Here is a 22,539-nt window from a genome sequence, read left to right as displayed (position 1 = left end):
AGATAAATCTGGTTCATAGCATTCACATCTCTTGCACAGAATGTCAGAAACTTTTATGCTTTTTTTTCCAAACTTTTTTCTTTTGCTTGTTTTTTTGAACTCTGTGCAGTTCAATTCAGCTCTGATTTTTTTTTTTAGTTCAAGATAAACCAACATGTTTTCATAGTATCAAATACATACTTGAACTCTGTATATTTTATCCTTATGGAATATATTTATTGCCAGATACCGATTAATCTGCTTTTCAGTCAGATAATGCACATAATGGGATGTGTTTAGATCATCCTCCCAGCTATGTAGCTGTATCATTACCCTCAGTAAAGTTGTGGGTTGTTTTTTACAGGAAATAGTATAGTCCAGTTGAATTGCATATTATTCAATGTTCTTTATGGGATGTATTTACAGCTTTTTCTTTTTTCTCCTCCCACACCAGTTTGCATTTAGCACACACGGAGTTTTCGGAGCAGGCAACAGATTACATTAATTTCAAATTAATTGTAATACTACCACAATAATGGAATGATTTCTTAACATTAACTTTTATTAAACTACTCACACAGTTACTAGCTTTGATAACTTCCTGAAATAATATGTTTGTTTAATCTTTTCATTTAAGAGGAAGTTGTGACTAAAATGAATTACGCAGCTGAAATACATGTTACTAACAAAACCTCTGGGGCACATTTTCACTTTTGTTTATAGCACTCTTGGAAGAAGAGAGAAAAGCATATCGAGTGCAAGTCGAAGAATCTAACAAGCAAATAAATGCTCTGCAAGGTAGGAATTTATTTTTTCTCCCCCCACCCTTCAGGGAAAATATATAGCTTTGACTTTCTGTGGCATCATAATTACTAATAAAGGAAAATGTTAATTGAGTGTATGTTTTAAATCTGATTTCTTTCACTATATCTTTGAATTTTATTGTGAAATGTTTCCTGTCAGTTCCTATGGTTCTAATAGTAACTTAGAAAATGCAGAAGATGTAATCTGTAATAGATACCTCTTCATTTCTCTTCAGTCTTCCTCAGTTCTGAATTATGTAGGGCTTCTTACTGTGATGACCTTCAGAGCACTGAGGAGGTTTAGTCTTCAGAATGAGAGGAGCAATTTAATTTTGAATATTATCCTGCTAGTAATGAAAACTCTCCAAGTAACAAATGCTGTAACAAAAGTTAGAAAATAGAATTTGATAGTTATTTTGATGCAGAAAAAATAAATCTTTTTTTTCCTCTCCAAAAAGAGAATCAGAGATAGGACCTTGACAGAGCCAAACTTAACTGCAAAATGCCTCTTGTTGGTTCAGTACTTTTTTGTTTTCTGATCCTTCTCAAGTGAGGTCTTGCTAATGTTTCCTCCTCTTCTCTCTCCATTGTAGTTCAGACTGTTCTGATGTTCATTGTGTCCTTGCTGCTTCCCAAACATTTAGGGTGTGACACATCTCGCAATTTCGAAAAAGTTGTCAGGATTCTTCCTTGGCAACTGCTGTGAACTGTAGGGAGGGGAAAAAAAAACCTGGCAGCTTCATGCAGTAACATTTCTTGAAGTATTTTCATGGAATCAGTGTTTTAGCCCAGCCAGTGCTGCATGGCTTTTTTATGTTTGTCGTGGAGAAGAGAAAGGGCCACAGAAACAACTGAGATTGTGTCTCTACATGTGAAGTTCGTTATATGAACAGATAGGTAGAGCAAGGAAATTCAAGTAACTTGTTATGCCTTATTTAAAAATATAAAAGAAGTGAAACATTCAATTTAGATGAGGTAATGGCTTATATAAATGAGAGATGTAATGGAAGTTTTCCTTCTAATTGTCCTTTCAAATTATACCCAGTGCTTCAGAAACCATTCCAAGATTCTTAGTAGTAATTTTCATGTGTAAGTTATTTCTACAACTCCACCAAGCTTTAGAAATTCTTGTGCATCTTTGGATTTTCCATCATACTTTACTTGTTTTCACGCCTGAACATTTAAAGGGACAGTTATTCATCAGCAACACAGATGGAAGAGAACACATTTCTTTGAAATGCTGCCAATACCAAGAAGCAGTTTAGCTTGGCTTGATAAAGAAAATAGTATCAAGAAGATATAATTTGCATTCCTTTGCTCAGGAACCTGCTTTATTAGCAAGTCGTGTTTTAGAGGATATTACTTAGGTAGGCTCAGGGCTTCCAAGGCTACATGGAAAGGCAACTGTTGATACACCAGATGTTGTGTTACTGTCAGGTTGTTCTCATCCACTACTCTGTTTGCTATTCTGTTACAGTACAAGCCTGTAGAAACTATTTTCAAACAGACGAGGTGGTAGTAAGCCTCATGTTGCACACGTATTTTTAAAAATCCATCATGCTGCAAGTGTTATGGAAGAGGTGGACTGTTTCATCTCATACAGAATTGCTGTGGAATCTTAACTTACTCTTGTCTATAGCAGCTCTTATGTATTGCAAAGTACAATAGCTATCATATTTTTCCCATGGTGTCTTTTTCTCCGAAGTGGGGAATTGGGTAATTCTTGGGTGCTTTAGTTTCTCTAATGAGCTAAATGTCTTGCTTCAGTTTAGAGGAGAGCAAAAAACCTGAGTTTTTCTTCTTTGCTGTACATCAACTAGCAGCAAAGTTTCTAGATTGTATATGAATTCTTTCTGTATTACTATGTAGCTACTGAAAAATATCAAGTATAATTGTCATGAAGGTGCTGGTGTCTCTTGAGTAGCTTTGATGCTGTATCAGTTTACAGCTAGACTCACTCACATTCTCCCTGTCACTTCTGAAATGGATTGAGAGGACAGAAATAAATACAAGTAATCTAGGAGGGTTACTCAGTCTTGTTATCCACCCTGTAGTGGATAACAGTTTCCACTATCCTCATTTGGCCCTTTGCTTCTGAAACATGTAACTTTAAATGTGTGATCCTGACCCTCCACAGTATCTTACATTAGGTTTTCAGGTCCTGTGAAGAATTTTACCTTTTCTTCTCAGAGTAATTCTTTATTAATTTAATAATTGCTTTTTTGCATGTTAAAATCAATGAAATACATGTGAACTCTGATACGTGTTCTTTAAAAAGTAAAACAAAACCACAGCAAATTAAACACTTTGCTCCCATCAGTCAGGGTTTTAACTGTAGTTTTTCCTCTGTACTGTACTTTTTTGTCTGACTGTTTGCACTGGATTCTGTTTGCATGTGTGTTTATGAAAAATCGTTGTGCTCAGAGATGTCTTTGGTAATGAAACAGTTTTGAGTGGGAATAACCTATAAGGTTTTCTTCATGCAGAAATGTCACATAGCCTACTGTGTGCGTGCCTGCTGCACATTTACAGTAGCTGTAAATGCTAAAGGACCTTCTAGCTCAGTATATTTGGAGCAGCTGTCCCTTTCATTCAGAATTCATCTTGTGCTTTGAAAAAGGCTTTTTGCAAAGAAATAATGTTTACTTCCTCTGCTACATGTTAAGCATGGAGTCAAAATTTAGACCCTGTGCCTCAAATTTTTATGGACATCACAAGTTAACTGCTGAACAGGCGAACATTTCCAGTGTAGCTTTGCAACTGTTTGTCTTGTCAGAGAAGCCTTCTTCCTTTTCCTCTTGTTCCTGAAAGCCCCAATGTCCTTGTTCTATAATCCTTGTTTTGCTTACAATGAAGTTGGATCTAAATCTTGCTTCAGATTTTGGAGAGTTGCTTTAGTATCACATGCACAACACAGCTTTGTCTAAGAAAGCTTTGTTCAGACATCATTTTTGTTTCTTTTGACTCTGTGCTACATGGCCCACGTACATGTCTCTGTCAGTACAGCATTTGACAAGATTAATATATTTTTTCAATTGCATTGGGCTTCTTTAGTCCTGTTAAATATTGACAAGCTGAGAAAGGGAGTTATGTTTTTTAGATTTTCTCTAAATACGGTTTTAAAAAATACAAATGTTAATGTCGCTTTCCAGCCCAGTTGCGAAGGTTACAAGAAGAAATTGAGAATCTTCGTAAGGAAAAGGAGCACGAGATTTCAAGCACTCGAAACGAACTAGTCAGTGCTCAAAATGAGATTCTGTCACTTCAGCAAGTAGCAGAAAAGGCAGCATCAGAACGGGACACAGATATTTCCACTTTGCAAGCAGAGCTGCAGACGGTGCGAGCGGAGCTTGAGCGGTGGCGGAAGGATGCCTCGGATTATGAAAAAGAAATTGTCGACCTGCAAGCCAGTTTTCAGCTCAGGTGCCAGCAGTGTGAGGATCAGCAGAAGGAAGAGGCCACTCGCTTAAAAGGTACTCCTTTGAAGGGATGTCACAGCCCAGTGCTAACACAGCATCCTTCTCACTCTGGGGAATGGCAGTTACTCAAATCTCTGTTGCTCTGTCCCTTTGCAGTCATTTACTCTGTCTATATATATATTTATACACAAATATGTATATTTATGTATGTGTGCCAAGGCTTGTAGTGTTACAAAAGCTGTTTTGCATGCTTCATTAAATAGTAATTGTCTAAATTAGCTCATGTACTTTGATATCAGGACCAACTGTAATTCCACTCTGAAAAGATGGAAAACTTCTACAGTTGAGGGACTCATACCGCCACAGATTTCCAAGAGGATTTGTGTAACTTCTGTAATTTAAGCCCATAAAGGGAGAGCTTCAGACTTTTTAATTCTGGCAAAGCTTTACTCAAGACAATTAACTGTATTTTATGGCTTAATGAAACTGTTGATACCATCTCATTTTTAACATAAAAAAATGTTAAATTTAAAATTTATTAGCTTGTGCTACTCAATGCAGTCATGAAATACTTTTACTCAATTGAATTGAGTTTTATTTATTGCAGGTGAACTTGAAAAGCTGAAGGCAGAGTGGCTTGCTCTGGAAGCTGAATGTGTTAAACTAAGGAAGGAAAATACTTTGCTTACATCTGAACTTCAGCGACAAGAGAAGGAGCTCTCTAGGTAAGGGCACCGTGGGTTTGTCTAGGAGGTACCATAGTAGCTGAAGAGTTTTGTTGGTGCTCTTTCCTCACAAGAGAGGTACTACATGTCTGAGGGTGTTTCAATAAATGCATTGAGATTTTATTTATATCAGAGTATTGGGCTGAACACTTCCGTGTCAGTTGTTATCCCAAGTTATGTTTTTCTGTTTTACAAATGCTTTTGTCATGTTTTATCATCATAAGGTAACCCAACTTTGCTGCTTTTAATAAGGGCTTGGAAGCATGCATTGTGGAAGAATTTAGACTTAACAGTTATCCTTCCAATTAAAAGATAATAAACTACATGGATTTCCTAACCTCAAATTTTCTTAGTGTTCAGGGTGGAAAATGATTCTCAAACAGCTGGGTGTCTCGTGATAGCCTGTCACAGTATAAATAGTAATAGTGGGCAGAAACCATGTTCTAGATCACCTTTTCCTTAAGAGAAAAATATAAATCTTTTTTTATCACAGGTGGCATCATATCCTTTGGGAGGGGTTTTAGAGTGCAGGAGAATTTATATTGTGCTGTATTTCTTTTGCTGTTTGAGAACATGACATTGCTCAAGGCCATCTAAATCTTCTGCTTGGAAACAACTTCCCCTCTTATCCCTTCATCTGCCTTTTTTGGTTTTTTTTTTCAGTTTTAGATACTGGAATATAATTCACAGACTAAATATGGGACAGCAACTTTGTTTTATTGTGGATCTGAATTTTACCATCATGCTTAGATATATGTGTGGTCTCTTTTCCCTTGTGGCTTCCTCAGTGTTGTAAGATCTAATTGAAAATTGAAAATGTCTCACAGTAAACATTCAAGAAGTAATGTATTCTTTTTCAGTATTCAAACCTTTCTTTTTTGGTTCATTATACCCTCATTTCTGTTTTTTGCATACACAAGGTCAGATGAGAAATGACAGGATTTGCATAATAGAAATATGCAGGATCTCTTCCTTATTTTTTTTCTTGCACAGGCATGAATTAACACTACTTGGCTATTACACTGATGTTTAATGGCCTAATTTTGAGCTCTCTGATTATTACCCAATTGCACTAAACAGTTGAACATACTAGCTATTAGCTTATGCAAGGGCAGTAAGCAGAAGCACATGTGCAAACAAGTGAAATGCTTTGAACAACCTTGAACAGACTTCTTATTACAAATTTGTTTCAAAATACTTTGGAGTATATAATAGCAAATACTTTGAGTAATGAAATAGAATAAGAAAATAAAAATTAGTCATAACTTATTTAAATTAAAAATTATGGTTAGTTATACACACTAAACTGTGGACGTATATTTTAAAGCAAGATCATGGCCAGCCTTTTGTGTCAGTACTGCGTACAAAGAGACAAAGATCTGTACTTCTGTTACTGCTCTAAGCTGATATTTACACATCAAAAATAACATGTGAAGCTTTTGAGGATGAAAAGTGCTTGTTTAAGATGCCTAAGGAATCAATATGATTTTGTTTTGCAGCTCTCAGAAACAGAGTTTAGCACTGACCAGCGATATAAGTGTTCTTGAAATGTCTCGAAAGGAACTTGAAAATCAGATGGGATCTTTGAGAGAAAAACATCAACGGGATGCAGCTAGTCTGAAAACTCAGCTCAGTGAAGCTGAGAGTCAAGCAAAAGACGTTCAGAAAGAGGTAACACAAAATACTGTTTCCATTTTGAGGGAATGTAGTGCCCCATGACTGACTTTTCAGCTAAAAGAAAAGGAAAGGTTTTCTAGAACTATAAAGATTTCTAGTAATGAAATTTTTTCATAATTTTATTGCAAGCACTTAATGGTAGCCAAGAAAATATAAACTGGCAGTTAGATTTAAAAAGGAAGATTTCAGGTAAAATTACTTCTGTGTTCATTGGGACCTTCCTAAGCTTTACTTTGATGCATTATCCTAGTGAATTTACTTTTAAGCTGTTCAGATGGGTAAATTCTTGTTCAGAGTCTTCTGAACATCATGGTCTAGAGTTTTATTAGCTGTTATGAGTCAAAATTGATTCTTTTTGAGTCAGTCTGATCTTTCTAGTTATATGAGTGGAACTATACATTCTTTACAAAGATCTCCTTTCATCTTCCTGGATCATTGGCCTGCTGAAGATGACTTGCAAGTGCATAAGGGTCAGCATTTTGAGCATGTGTTTCATCTGCCTGGCATCTAAGGATTGTCTGGAAGAAGGACATATTTTCCAACACTTGCTTCCTCTTAGAAGCATTTTGAGTGTTTCTCCAATCACTGCTCTTAGTTTCTTTTACAGTACTTTTCTTTGATAATTCATCCGTGTCACATTCCTTACAATTTTCAGAATTTCAAAAACCCAATCCTGTTGGTCTGTGTTTTTGTAATCAGATGTATTTGTAAAGATGCCTAATCTTCTAAATTTGTGGTAAATGCCAGTACTGAAAGTCATTGATTCTGTCCCTGTCAGGAGGACTACTAGAAAGTTTGTGATCTCTAGAAAAAATGGAATGTGAGTTTGAAAAAGGAAAGTCTGTCCATCCTGTAGGAACATGTGTCACATTCACCCAGTACTGTTTGTAATTGACCCACACTGAGGATTATGGCACGACAGTACAAGGCATAATAATTTTTAATGCCTGCTTTATGTTTGAATTTGCATTGTGGGAAGAGGTTTTGATTTACTTCATACAGAATGCTGATTTTTGCACCTATTTGCTGGGTGTAGGGATTTCAGCTGCAGCCTAGATGTAAGACAACTATTCAAACGTGAAGGACTCCTTGTTCCCCTGTTTTTTGTTTTATCTTCCTGGTTTTTACAGTCCTTTTCAGTATGATAATGAATAATTGGTATAAGACACGAATTAAGGCCTTGCATTTACTTTGTATTTCCTTGATTTTAGTAATTCTAGCACTTCAAGTCAGGCAAAAATCTTCATTTAGGTAAAAAAAAGGAAATCTTAACTCTACACTGCTTCTGTGAAAAAGGAGTGTACTGATCCAAGGCAAGTTATTCCAGGCAGATGACAGAAAAGGAAGCTGTGCACTGAGCAAATGTCAGCATGTGTTGGGTGTCCAGGGGTCCACAGACTGTTCTCTCTTTGTCTTTAGTATGAAAGAACACAGACTGTGCTCTCAGAGCTGAAGGCAAAGTATGAGGTGGCTGAGCAGGAGAAGCAGTCACTCACAGAAGAGCTCAAACAGTGTAAAGAGAACCTGAAGCTGCTACAAGAAAAAGGAAACAACGTAAGTCTGTACAAAATGTGTGGGGAAGTCAGATTATGACACTGACAGTCCTGTTGATTGAAGGAATATGGAAGAGTCAAATAGAAAAGGATGGACTTTAAAAAAAAAAAAGGCTGTGTACTCTATTTTATATATATATATATTTATATATGCAAAATTCCATTCTGGTTCTAACTGTGCAAATTTGCAGGTCATTACACTGTTACAGTTACACACGAAAGTTCAATTTACAGTCGTGTGACAGGTTTAGGTATGTCCTTAGATATTTGCTCTCTTGAAAACATATGACTTAAATGCTAGTGAACCAGAACTAAGGAAAACTCTTTGACTTCAAAAAATGATACAGGGCTAAAAGCTTAGAAACCTGTATCCAAATGAATTAAGCAACCTTTTTCAAGATGCTTTTTGTTTTCTTAGTGTTTATTACAATGGGTGTTCCCTTCTTACTCTTGCTCATTCTTCTTAACTGGTTATTCTTGATGGGCTCATGCTTTAAACAGTACAGTAGAACTGTCCTTTCTATTCAGTAATGAAAATACTGTTTTCTATTGCAATTAATTTGAGAGGTTGTGTCATTAGAACTGAGTTTACAGCTAGAGACAACTTTTTTTTTATACTGAGATTCTGAAATCCTCCAAACATTAGGGGTGTGGCAAATACTTTATAAGGGGGGGTCATGGCCTTATCTTTAGGTGCCCAGGGAGGGCTGGTTTCTTGTCTTCCTTTGCTGCCTCTGTGGTCACTGCAGGGTGAACAACTCCTGTAGTGGACAGTACAAAACAGGAGAATAATGAATGCTCTGTAATAGCCTTTTAGAAAACTGTTTTTTTCACTACAAAGAAATTTTACAGTACCCTATCCTCTAAAATCAGCTGACTCCTAGATGCCCAGAAGTTTGTACGAATACCCTTGCCATAATCAATTCCTCAATATAAACCTCTAACATCGCAGAGCTGTCAAAGATGTAAAGAATTCAAAGCCCTTCTCACTTCTTTCAGCCATATTTTCAGAAATGTGATTTTATAATGTTATAATTCTCTTGGAACCTGATTCTTGCTCAGAACTCTTCTGCAGTGCTCGGATAATACTGAGTTACTTAAGTAGGCAGAAGTCAAAAACAGCCAGCAAAAAACCCCACCCCATTTTAGTAGAAGAGAACACACTGACTAAATAATAGTGAATGTGAGATTTTCTGCTCTGTTAAAAAAATTAACCTCAGAATTAAAATGATCAGTGGAAAAGGGTGATAGTAGAGGGAAGACATACTGTGAAGGGAGTTGTCACATCTGATGAGAGTGGAAACACTTGTAAGGTAAAGGAAATTTTAGGAAGAATTAGAGGTAAGTAAATGAAATCAGGAATCACAGCAGTTGCCAAAATCTGCTTCCAGAGGAGGAATTAGTTATGACAGTTGAATCCTGGAGGTCAGGGTATGATGAAGAGCATCCAGCCATATAAGGGCTTGCAGGACAAACTCGCTGTTGAGCAAACATTGCTCCCCGTCAGTAATGTAAAACATGTCCATCTTGGGGATTATTTCAAACATTGTGGATACTGGGCTGAGTTCCAAGGTCAAATTTTTGAAGTACCATTGTCCCCTTTTGCTGGAATCATTATCTGCTACTTCATTTCCAAGGAACAGAAAGTGGATTCCCACTGTGGGATTTGTTCCTTTTTGCAGCCCATCTGTGTCTGAGTTTGCATATCTTCATATTCTAATAAAAGATGCACATTTTTTTTAAAGCACCTAGTTAAGTGCTCCTTGACAATAAGAAGATTTGTTATATATTGATAAGTTTTTGAGGGGAAAAATTTAATTGTTTGGAGACAATTCCATTGGATGCAGTGGATATTTATCACCGGTTTCATTTGCCAAGATGTGTAACTTACCAAAAAAATAAATCCATAGACTTGTTCAGTGAACTAACAAATGTTAGAAAAGACAAGGCTTCTGTACTCCATTTGGGATATCATTTAAATTTAAAGTTTTTATACTTCAGTTTTACTTTTAAAAAACTTGCAGTGTTGTGTTCTTGACACGCTTAGCAGTGTGGTGTACTACTCGTGCTTGCATGCTTATGGTCACTGGTTTTTTCCTGATGCGCTTCATACGACGGATTTAATGATGTTAATGGTTTGAGAACATCAGCTGCTCTGGTTGATTTAAACTTCTGGCACTTTTGTGAACACTGCTGTGATTATTTCTGCCAACGTGCTTTCTGTGGGAAGGTGGCACTGTGATTTGTGGCACCAGTGACACAAAAATAATCCTGCATGAAAATTACTTCAATAGTTACACATAATTTTTCTGTTAAATATTTGCCTTGATTGAAAAAGAAAGTGATTGAATGGCAGAGACTAGAATGCCTTCTAATATTCCTGTATTTTGAACCATATTGGAGGTTCTATGATTAAGTGACTTCTGCAAATTCATAACAGGATGAGATTTGATTTATGAATCACAATGTTTTAGAAAATTCAATCATGAACTTATTATTTGTTTATTTATTTGACTGAACAAAAATCAAGGTAGCTTCAGCACAAAAAAAAGTTTTAAAAATATTTGGCATGGTTTGAACTTACCCCTGTGTGTCTTTGTGTGTGCACAAATATGTAGGCTAGGATACAGAGAAAGCAGATGTCTTCCAAGGACAGCTTAAAAAAAGTTTAGGTCCATTTTTGCTTTTAATTTATCATATCATGGATAGAGGCTGTCCATCCAGAAGGTGCAGTAGTTTACAGCTAATTGAACATAGCTGAGAAAACGTGTGGGTGGTTCTAACGAGGCCATAAGCTGAAGGAACCCTGCAGGCTGGTCAGCTGGAGTTTGGCCCAGCTGCAGCATTTGATCCATTTTCAGAATTGCATTTGGTCACAAGGCTGCTGACCTGGCAGAGATGCTGAGCTTTGTGGTATCTCTGATGGAAATGTGCTTCTCTGCTTTATAGTAACCGAGTGTTGATTGTACAGTCATGTTACAATCTCACGGAAATGTCTGAACGACTGAGTTTGCCTGTGGACATAGTTAATTGACTCACTAATGGAGGAAAAAGATTGTTTTTCCTGGAGGCTGGTGATGGAAAATGGGAAAGGCTAACTAGCAAGGAATGAAGAAATACCTGAAAAATTCAAAATCTGGTGTGAGTCTATCTACCTCAAGAAATCCAGTTGGGATTTCCTCTCACTTAGAAAAACTAAAACCAACTATAAATAAGATACAGGCAAATCAGTTTAAGATTTGTATTGTTTTCAAGTGCTAAATTCCAAGTTGTGACAAGAGGTTTCTTGGAACATTTTCTGCTTACTTCCCTTTATTTTTAAACATCCCTGTTCATTTGAGTAGAATGGTGTACTAACTTTGTATACCAGATTAGATAATGCTGTAATGTGTTAGATGTCTTTAATACATTTCAATTAAAACCAAACTTACTGACTTATTTCCCCCCCCCTCTAAATCATCTTTACCTGATTGATTTTATAGCACAAAGTGATTTTTAATATCCCTTCCCTTCTTTAGCCTTCCATATTACAACCCGTCCCAGCCGTATTCATCGGCCTAATCCTGGCTTTCCTGTATTGGTGTTACGGCCCATTGTGGTAGCGAAAGGTACAAGCACTACTGTTCAGTCAATGTATGTTTGTCCCTCTCACCTGTTTGTGCCATTTCTGTATGAAATTCTGCATGGTTCAAATGCTCACAGGTATTTCTTTACCTGAAGCAAACCCTTCATTTAATATGCCATTCTGTTGATACCGATGAGCTGAGCGATCAACTAATCATTTAACATCTCTGTGATTTCTTTAATTCTAACAATTAATTTCATCCTAACTGGTTCTGAATGTGCCTCTTCTAACTCGGTCTCAGTTTGTCTTTAGCAAATGGGCTGCCTTTTGCACAATGCTGTGATGCTAGGGCTTGTAAGAAAACTTAATTGCTTGATTAACTATGGAAAATGAAGAGTTTGCCTCTAATAATAAAAATCAACAAGCTTTGGTTCCTATCTATGGACTAAGAAATTCCACTCTGGCTCTAAACACTTTAATTTCTCTCACTATTGCTGATGGAAAGATGGAAAAAAAGATGAGAAATAGGTGGTTGGTTTGTATTCTGAACTCTCAGCTTGCATTTTCTCTAATGTCTCTCAGTGTGTCCTCCTCTTGAAATGCCATTGTTGTCATGCAATGTTGTGACAGTCCGTTTAAAAATGATGTTGTTAGGATCTGCTCCAAACTAACGTCACAGATCTGGATTTGAACATGCCAAAGTTAAAGATGCAGTACTGAATAAACCTGTGTCTAGTGATGACTTGGCACAAACCATGTTTCAAACACCTCAAGCCCTCGCATGTTTAAGAGCAGATTTCTGAGGTGCCTACACTAACGAACCTGGGAATTCGGAGCTGCCAAACGTTCTCCTGCTGATCCTCAGTCCTGAAGAGTTGTGGAGTTCCCTGTGCTAGAGAACACGGTTTGCTGTGATGCTCCAAGTCAGGACTAGCCTGCAGCAGGGCTCGTGGGTAACATTGTAGTGATGCCTATCGACAGGTACTCGAGACTTTCAGGAACCACGAGGTAAACTGATCAGTATGAACTAGAACAGATATGATATTGATTTCTTTTTTCTCTCCACACAGAGACAATGGCCTTGGATGCCTGTGATGGCAGCTTTGGTTGCTGTAACAGCCGTGGTGCTGTACCCAGGCCTAACCAGAGCTTCTCCATGAGAACTGTTGTTGAATCCATACACCGTCCTCCCTTTAGAAGCTGGCAACATTCATATACTGAGGGAAAACAGATTAATTCTCTTCCTTTTTACCTCTTAATACAGCACAGCTCTGCGTGAGAACAGCAGTAGGGTCATTTGCTTTAAACTGTATAAAATGTATCTGTCTATAAAGAGGGAATAAAATTGTGATTCATCATACTGTGAGCAATATTTTTGCTTACAACTTCATGCAAGTTTTAAATTAGTATGTTGGGGTTCTGAATACTATAATGGTGGCCTAAAGTAGGCTTCTTGGTACCAAATTATTTATAATGGCTAGGGTTGTGGACACTGACTTTAGAATCTGATTGCCAGAAATAAGAGGAAAATACATTTCTGATTTGGACATCCAAGCCAAGTAACTTTGCAGATACTTGGGAAACAGATGCAGTGTGCTCAGTGCCTTTCAGTATGATCTATTTTTTTTTTTTTAACTAGTATATCATTTACTTGCTGTTAGTCACTGAGCTGTTGGGAACAAGACTTTAAGAAAACTTCTCTTAACCACGCCTTTCGAAGGAAGCATATTTTTCTTTGATAAGGATTGCTTTATTAATGGGTTTGGGGAATAAACACAATTCATGTCCAGCCTTAAAGAGATAGAGATATTGATGGTGAAGACCAGCCTAAAGTATTTAGTGTGCGCGAGTGCGAGTGTAGCATGTGTGTGTTCTTGAGTGAACTGAGGTGTTTCTGGGAGCAAGTACTTGGTCATTTGATGGACATAGTGCAGTGATTCAACTTACGTTAACTTTAGTTTGAATGTAATTTATTAAATTTCATATATTTAAAGAGATACGTTCTTTAAAAGTATGAATACCTTCTCACATATCACATGTATCAGTTTATTTTTTCAGTCATTTGATACTCTCTGACTTGAGCTGGAGAAGCTCTTTAGATAAGCTTTTGTTGACGTAACTTTATTAAGAGAACTGCTACAGTATGTCTGTGATTAGCTGAGAACATCTAAGATACATAAAATACTACGAAATTGGAATCATATGCCTGCTGAAGTATTGTCAGGTGAAGATGATTTTAATTTGGTAGTAAAATTTTGTGCATCCTCATCACATGGCTGTAAGTATGATGCAGTGGTCCCCATTACAAAGTTGATTTTCCTTATCTAAGTACTATAACTATTGCTATTTGCTGACTTTTGGTGGGAATCACTGTAGTTAGTGCTGAATTAAATGTAGACTGTAGTTGTCTTGTTCAGCTCAACAGTTCTGTCAAAAAAGTTTATTAAAGACTTAAATAATATGCTAAAGAATGGTAAAGTAAAAGGAAACTTCAAAATAGGGAGGTAATCTCAGCAATTCAATTGGCTTTAAAGGATGTTATGGCAATCGACAGATAGTTTAAATAATTAAATAGAAATTTAGCCTATAATTTACTTTGTGAGGTTTTAAGGGTCATTGTCCTTTAATTAAAGGTTCTATCTTAAATTACATGGGTTTTGCTAATGGGAGGATTATTAGTTGGAAAAAATAGTCCACAGGTGACTTGTAGAAAATAAATATTGTCATTTAGTTCATTCATTTCATCCTTTTCAGTTGCAGGAAGCCACCCAACCACAGAACACTCGTATGCCAGTGGTACTTAGTACCTCTTGTATATAGGTTATTGCAAATATTGTTCTGAAATGCTTAACTTCAGAATTACATTTTTTAAAGTAAATAATTGTTTTAAATCTATTTTGTAAAGATATAAAAATACAATAGAATTTCTGGAGTACAGATTAAACTATTTGCACTAACACACGTGATGTGCATGATTTAATAAAATAACTTTACTCTCCCTATGCATGTTTGAGTTGAATGTCATTTGAAAACAAGAGATTCATGCTAAGTTTCTTTTGCACTAGATACTGCCACAGTTATAGGCACAATGTCTGCAGCATGTCCAGTAGAAGCAAAAGACTTTTTTTTTTTTACTTTGTATTTCACATTTGCACTGGTTTTAAGTTTTTGTCTGGCTGATCCTTCTCCTGTTTGTGGTTTTCAGAAAGAAATGGGGTAGGAGAGACCCATGGAAGGCTTAGGAGCATCTTTCCATGGGGGAGGAAAAAAGTGTTCAGAGCTGAAGGGTGGCTGTGCCTGTGGCAGGGTGGTGAGATGGGAGGAGCAGTGGCTGCAGGTCCTGGGCAATAGAGGAAAAAAGCCCTGCTGGGGGAAGGGACCTGATGCTGCCTCCTCACGTATTCAGCATCTCAAACTCTCTGTTTGTCCCTCTTTCAGCTACTGTTTCTTTTTCAGTGGATTCTCTTCTCTGCTCCCTGCATGTAGACATGGTGTGAGGAGGTGGAGTGGAGCCTGGTGGAGCAGGGGTCCCTCCTGCCTGGCAGCAGGGAAGGTGCCAAGTTCCCTGGGAACAGCTGGGAGGGACCTGAACTGCAGCAATGCCGCCTAGGACACAAGTTTGTTCATGTATTGAAGACTAATGTTGAGTTTTCAGAAATCTTTAGAGCATCAGAGAGCTGCAGCTTGAGACCCAGCGTGGTTGTATTAAGGCAGAAATATTTCTAATCTCATTCTGTGCATGTGTGCATATTTATATACACATAGTACACATTGCATGGGGGTTTATGCTTACAAGTATACCTGTGGTTCCCTAATACAGTGCCTTTCCCAGGAGTTCTTGACAATTGCATGTTCAAAATGAGAATGTTCAAGATGAGGAATGAGCTAAAATGCACAGTTCACTCTTATGTTGTGAAAATCCCTGGAGAAGGGTTGGGTAACTGGGAAGCTGCTCTTCTTCAGTGCTTTGATACTAAAACAGCAAGTGGAGTTATTTTGCAAACACTCCTTGCACAATTCTTTCTGGTTTTTTCTTGCTTTTTTTTAAATGGTAAATATGTGTGTTCTTTTACCTTCAAATTTAGGTTCTTTCTTCTGTAAGGCTTGATTAGCTAAGCCCTGGAGTTACTGTAATGAGCAGCTTTTCACAGGTGTAAGATGCTCTACTTGTAAAACAAGTGCTCTGAGCTTGCACTGAAGTTTGAGGTTTTAAAAAGGTTCCTCATACTAGAAAAGTTAGAGAGTTGTTTTATCAGTTGCTAGTTCAGTTTGGAAGATTTACTATAATAGAATATCTGAACACTTCTTCAGGTTTGTCCTGGTGTCCTGACTGAGGCACCTTTTTTAAATTCTAAAAGAATTCTACCTACACAGGGACTATAATAGCAGGCCTTTTATTTAAAAATATACAGTATGTAAAAAAAATATAGTGTGGTTTTTCCTGTTCCTTGTAGCTGAATTAAACGTATTCTTCCAGAGTCTTAGCCTCATCCTTCTTGCAGAATCTCTGGATTTTTTGGTGCTAAATGGAGAATTGGGAGCCTGCACAGTATATTGCCAAGTGTTCTCATAAAACAGCGAGACTTAGTATCAAATGACTGATGGCTGAAGCAAAGGTAATCACCTGTGCATGTATTTTTGGGGTATATTCCTCAGTTATTTTTCTCAAGTATATTACCTGTTCCAGAATTTCAGTGTGCTTTACATAAGATTTTGAATGTCTCCTGCCTTAATCCATAGGGTTCTACCACTTGCAAGAATAATTTCTTCAGCTTGAATCTTCTCCATGACAAAACCACTGCCGAATTCATTCCACCAGCAGCATCTGAGTGCTTTAAAACACCAGGTCACCACAGCGGCTTTTAGGAAGCCACTGTCTTTTGCACTGGCTCTGCAACTGGGGCTGGCTGGGTTTCACCTCCCCTCAGGCTGTTCATCCACCATTAGTGTTTCATTAGCAACTGTCTCAAGACTTTGAGTCTCCATTTTTAATAGCAATGGATCATATAAAAGAATTACAAGCCATATTCTTTCCTTCTCTCTTGCGTATGCCTCTGTTTGAAGGGTGATTGCTTCTAGCAAACAGCTGCATCGAGTTCCCCAGATCCAGCTGATTTGCTTATCCCAGTCCCTCTTTGCACATGCTTATGGACACAGAATTCTTCTTTCTCCTCTGGTGGGGAATTGGGCTGCAGTAGGGGGTTTTTTGGCCTTCCTGGGATTTTAGTTTGTATCCATTTACTGAAAGTGAGCAGAGGTTTGCCCACAGAGCCAAGTTCTTCTGCTTGGAAGAGAGGGTTGCACCTACTACTGTTTTAAAAACTGGTTGCTACCAGTATCTGACTAAAGGCTCCCAGCAGGAGGAGGTGAATCAGCCATTGAAACCCAGGTGTCAGTGTTAAGGGCCATTAGAGGCTCAAGTTCCCATTTGGAAAGGTAAGGGAACCCATCACTTTTCTGGATGTTGCAATCATAAAACTTCACTGCTTTCAACATCAGCAGCAGAGTGTCAAGAAGTTAAGCATATGTTAGAAAAAAAGAATTCTTGCTTTAAGGACTTAAGAAAAAGGATCACTCTCCTCTGTAGGTAAGTTATGTGAGCAACTACTGTCCCCTCAAAAAACCCCTAAAACAAAACCCAACCTTGTGTTTGGGTTCATCTTGCTTTGTATCCTCAAAATTGGACCTCAGTATATCTCTGAGGATATTCTTTGGAGGATATTCTGCTGCAAATGTCCTCCTGATCTAGGGATTTGACATGCCATGATCATACCTTCCAATCTTACTTTATATGAATGGATTGAATTTCTTAATTTTTATTTCTTCATCCCTCTAGTTTTTGTTGTCAGCTTTTTAAACAATATGTAATTTTCTGAATGTTCTTTTTTTGAAGACTAGATACCAGAACAGAACTTGTCCTTACAGTAATTACCTTACTGACATCATATAAATAGACAATAAGCTTTATATCCTGTTCTGGTATTCCCTGTTGACTGTCTACCAGAGCTTATTTTGGGATTCACAGACTTCTAGCATCTGGATTTTCATCTTGTGAATCAAATCAGTGTATTTCTTGCAATATTGTTTGGTAAAAATCACTGTAGGCAGCATTCCAAGGCAGCAACGTGTTCCCATGACTGTTCAGCACTTGAGAGAGGTGTTTTTTTTCCTTCAGGTTTTTACAGGGATGATTACTGAAGCTCTTCTAGACTATTGATCATACACTGTTGAACAGTAGTGAGCCAAAACCAGGTCCCTGAAGCACAGTAGGGAAAACATTCATAGAATAATTCCTTCACTTAGTTTTTGCAGTCTGTCAACTGTTCTGTAATCTGCATTATTAGTTACAGTGATAGTAGTGTAGTGATCACTTTTATTGGAATGTCATGATTTACAGAAGCCTTGCTTTAACAACACCAATAAACTCATTTTTTTTAGTAAACTTAGAAAAGTGGAATTTTATTTTTAAAATGCTTCGACAGGCCTGAATTATTGTACATTCTTGAATTTCGTGCTGACTGCTTCCCATGGATTGCTCTGATTTGCTTAGATCTTAGGGTGGAGCAAAGCCAGTCCCTTTCCCAAGATCGGGTATTTTACTCTCTCCCCTCAGCCCTGTTGTGTTGTTTGCCCATTAGTGCCCTTTCCCTCTGCAAGGCAGCACAGATCCGAAACATTCCCTGAATTTGTCGGTGTGCCCGGCCTGGCTCGGCGTCATTCCCAGTGCTGGCTGTTGGCAGGTGTGACACTCCGAGGGATGTGCATGTGTGGACGTGGCTGTTCTGGGACTGCGCTTGCATGCGGCAAAACGGATCGTGATTGCCGGCGTTTGGCAGCCGTGGGAGTGGGGATGGGATTGGGATTCTGGGTGAAATAATTCTCAGCTGTCGGAGGGAGGTGTTGGTAGGGAGGTGGAATTCTTGCACTGTGTCAGGTGACACATTGAAAATGCAAATGTGCTTCCAAGCATGTCATCTCTTCATCGTACCTGATGAACAAATCCAAAGCCTGGGTTAAACTAAAAGTAACTTTTTATTACCTGATCGTATTAGTTCAGTAACTTCAGACTAAAGGTTGAAGAGGTCAATTCATTCTGTTCTGTTGGAATAAACTTAACCAAAACTTGCCCATATTTGTTTCAGTACCCTCTGTTGGGAAATGATGGTTTGGGTTTTTTTTTTGGAAACACCACACACACACTATGAGTGGTAAGGTACTGCCTTCAGTATGAAATGGGTTTACTATTTTAATCTTTTCATGCTAGGTCATTTATGAAGTTTATATTCTATTTATATTTCTTGTAAGGAGTTCTTGCTCTGGAAAATAATTTTATTGAGTATGTCATCAGTTTTGATGTGACAAAACTACTTCTTGTCTTGAATAATACAGTGGCTCTTACTTTAAAAATGTTCCAAATATGCAATATGTCTTTTTGGGATGAATAAATGGTAAAAAATATGAGAATAAATTTACAACACAACAGAAAGCTGATGTGTATTGTACATAGTCTTTCATTCAGCCTAACTCCAAATTTCAGCACTCCACAACTTCTGAACTCTGCTTTATTGCGGTAGAAGACAAGTTACTAATTAATGAACCAATTAAAACTTATTTTAAAATTGGAATCTATTTATCTGCTTATTTTGTACGAAGGGGATTTGCAGCCACATGACCTTCCCTGCTCTGTGTGACGTGGTAAAGCCGGGCTGGGACAGGTCTGGGTGTGAACCCAGGGAGAGGAGGGCTGGATCAGGGGGCAGGAGTTCAGCCTTGGTTTGTGCAAGAGTTAAGTGGGGTTTAGTGACCAGACACCCTCAGGGTATCATTCACGGATCATCCTTTAAGAAAACCAACAATTCTACGGTCTTTTATCTGTACTGTAAACCAGATGGAATTCTGGGGCTCTGTGTCAGTGCTGACTCAGAAGGACATTTACTGAGTCACTTACATAGTTTTCAGCGAGTTTGAGGAAGGGAAGTCTCCTCCCTGTTTGCTCTGTGGTTTGGATCCACCTCAGGGTGCAGTTTAAGTGCACATGGTTGCACTCCAGACTGTGGTAAGTCCTGCTGTAAGACCCTACGTGACTTGTCTCTGCTATTTCTCTCTTTAAAAGTTTAAGTCGGAGTTAACATGAAAACATTCTCCCAGACGCAGTAGATGTTTGGGAGTTTTGAAGGGGGGAGAAAACAGCCTAAAAAAATGTTAAATACGTGTGCTGCTCTTCATGGGGTGCTGTTGGTAACACCTTACATGTGTCAGTAACTTTGTCTTGACTTCTGGTCTTCCAAATAGCAGTGCAAAGCGCTCTGCCTTAGACACTGAGTGAGTTTTATCTGAGTAGCCTAAAGGTGAAAAAGGCTGATAAGGTTTGTGCCTTCATAAAGGTTCAGTATGAGGATTACAGGCTCATTAGGTGTGATACTCGAGGTGGTGTTTTTGTTGTATGTGTAGCAGCCACAGCTGAGTGGCAGCTTTTCTGTTGCAGAACCTGACTGTAATCCAGCTGTAGCTGGGCATTGTGAGACACATTTATTGCGCTTTTCTTTCCACTTTGTAATTATTGCAGTGGCACATAACTGAAGATGTAGCCTGCAGCAACTTCAGTCATTTTTAATTGCACTTATACCCTCGGGCTAGCCAGGTGTTGGTGTGTCTGTGCTACATGTTGCAGCAATAGTATGCCCTTCCCCTGCAGACTTCTCTGTAATTCTTCCTTAGTTTTCAGTCCTTTGAGATTTAAAGGACTCTCACCATTTGTTTAATCAGTAAATTTAAGGTTGCTGCCATGGTGCACCTGCAGGGTAGTAAGTACCATGTTTATATATTCCCTAATTGTGTCCCAGCCAATAATAAATTATTAACAGTCTCCCTTATTATTACTTCACATGAAGACTGCTTTTGCAGTGAGTGAGGGTGTTCCTTAGCACATCCACACCCCTGTTCAGGAGGAGACTTAGTAGATAAACAGCAGAAAAATCTTTAATGACTTACATGGTGTTTCTCATTTCAAATCTAGAGAGAGTGGTAAAAAATTATTTGCCCCAAGCTAATGTTTCTCCTGGTAATTAAAAAACAAATACTGGAATAATGCCATCAGAATGAGCACTTCTGGGATGTTTCTTTGGTGAGAACTGAATTGCTTTATCAGATGTGTAGGATGTTGCATCTGCATGGAATGTGGGTCTGCAGGATGTCCCTGCTACTGAATGTCTGTCCTTAGATGGGCAGGGAAATGTATCAGGGAAGCCTTTGATGTAAAGTTTATCAAGATGGAAGATGAGACCTCTGCACTGGCAGAGATCATTCTCAGCTCAGGTACCTCAGTTCTGCTCCTGTGCACGTGGACTCATGTAACAGTGGTGTGTTCATTCGGTTCATTTAATGTGAATTGTTTCCAGTTCCCATAAAATACATTTCACTGGAGATTATTAAAACATGGTAAGTTTTTTTTTTATTCTAAAATAAAGAACAGTAATTGGGTATTCAGTAATATCCTGCAGCTGTGTGGGTTAACATTTTAATTTCTTGGACTGTAAGTAGGGCCTCGCTGAGATTCTGCTGGCTCAGATACTTCATCAGGAAACTGCTGTATTATTCTTTAGATTTTGAGCACATATTGGAGTCCTTTGGTCCTTCTGGTTGTGAAGATAGTCTGAAAATACAGAGTTGTAACTGTGTGATATGAAGATTGCTTCCTGCAGCCTCTGAAGAGCAAGCTGGGGAAGCAGTCTGTTAATAGGTGTCTGTGATCCAGGTGTGAGCAGACATCTCCAATTGAGGAGAAAGAGGATGATGACTCAGGGCAGAGTCACATCCTGTTAATGCTGGTTAGGGACACCACCACCTCACTCTTCCTGCTTCTGATGAATGGGAGCTGAAAAGCCATAAAAAAAAAAATAAATCCTTGAAATGTGAGAAAGGGAAAGCCAGTCCTTCAGAAGTCTGTGGCTGTCCAAATGTAGGTGTAGCTTACCTGTTCAAAAGCAGCTCAAGCTCAGCACTGCAGGTGCTGGAGTCAAGTGGACCTCTTTCCTCTGCTGGTGGCTGTTGCTGCCCCGTTGTTGAGAGGCCGCTGGCTGCAGACCCAGGCACACACATACAATGGCCTTGCTTCCCTCCAGCTGAGACTCCTGTGGTTTTCTCTGCAGTCCTAGGCTGAGATATTTGCTGTGATGCGGATTCTGGTGCGTTTGGAGAAGTGGGTTCTAGGGTTGATTTCATTAAATGTGGTTATACCTGCTCCAGTGTCCGGAGTGGGAATGCTGAGCCCGGTAGCTGGCAGTACCCACTGTGAACAGGGAGGCTGTGAACACCCGTCAGTGAAAAGCAGCCTCTGGCTCTTGCATCTCAGTGTACTGTGGCCTGCCTTCTTTGCTTTCAGCTGGAGTTCAGCATTTATGCTAATGGGTGGGGTTAGATTGGATATTGGGAAGAAATTCTTCACTGTGAAGGTACTGGCACAGGTTGCCCAGGGAAGCTGTGGCTGCCCCATCCCTGGAAGTGTTCGAGGCCAGCCTGGATGGGGGCTTTGAGCAACCTGGTCTAATGGAAGGTGTCCCTGCCCATGGCAGGAGGGTTGAAATGAGATGATCTTTAAGGTCCCATCCAACCCAAACTGTTCAATGATTCTGTGATCAAGTGTATTTATGCAACTTCTGTTTTACCAGCACACATTCAGTGAGTGAAGCTGTGTTCCTGTGGCTTCTGGAGTCAGGTGAACACTGTAGCAGAAACAAGCGAGTGTAGCAGAGCTTTGCATGAAACTCCACTTATCTCTACATTCTGCTATAGCAGGATGAAGCTTTGTGCTTCTGAATA

At 38.6% G+C, this 22,539-nt stretch overlaps 1 protein-coding gene across 33 annotated transcripts in view; it reads left to right on the top strand.

Moving 5' to 3' along the window:
• SLMAP (sarcolemma associated protein) overlaps positions 1-19,212 on the top strand; it is an 86,797-nt gene extending 67,585 nt beyond the window's left edge. For 26 of the 33 annotated variants that reach the window (XM_017832409.1, XM_017832422.1, XM_017832397.1 and 23 more), the window contains 6 exons: positions 703-777; positions 3,935-4,255; positions 4,809-4,926; positions 6,426-6,597; positions 8,023-8,157; positions 12,792-19,212. In XM_017832409.1, coding sequence (XP_017687898.1) covers positions 703-777; positions 3,935-4,255; positions 4,809-4,926; positions 6,426-6,597; positions 8,023-8,157; positions 12,792-12,881 — 911 coding nt within the window. In that variant the 3' untranslated portion in view covers positions 12,882-19,212. The other 7 variants (XM_017832416.1, XM_017832403.1, XM_017832393.1 and 4 more) reach the window with 2 other exon arrangements.
• The last annotated feature ends 3,327 nt before the right edge of the window (positions 19,213-22,539 follow it).

The sequence above is a fragment of the Lepidothrix coronata genome, unplaced genomic scaffold (genome assembly GCF_001604755.1).
Source record: "Lepidothrix coronata isolate B3197 unplaced genomic scaffold, Lepidothrix_coronata-1.0 Scaffold202, whole genome shotgun sequence".
In the NCBI taxonomy this organism is placed as follows: Eukaryota; Metazoa; Chordata; class Aves; order Passeriformes; family Pipridae; genus Lepidothrix; species Lepidothrix coronata.
The sequence above is the reverse complement of the archived record's forward strand: the minus strand, read 5'-3'. Positions and strand labels throughout refer to the sequence as shown.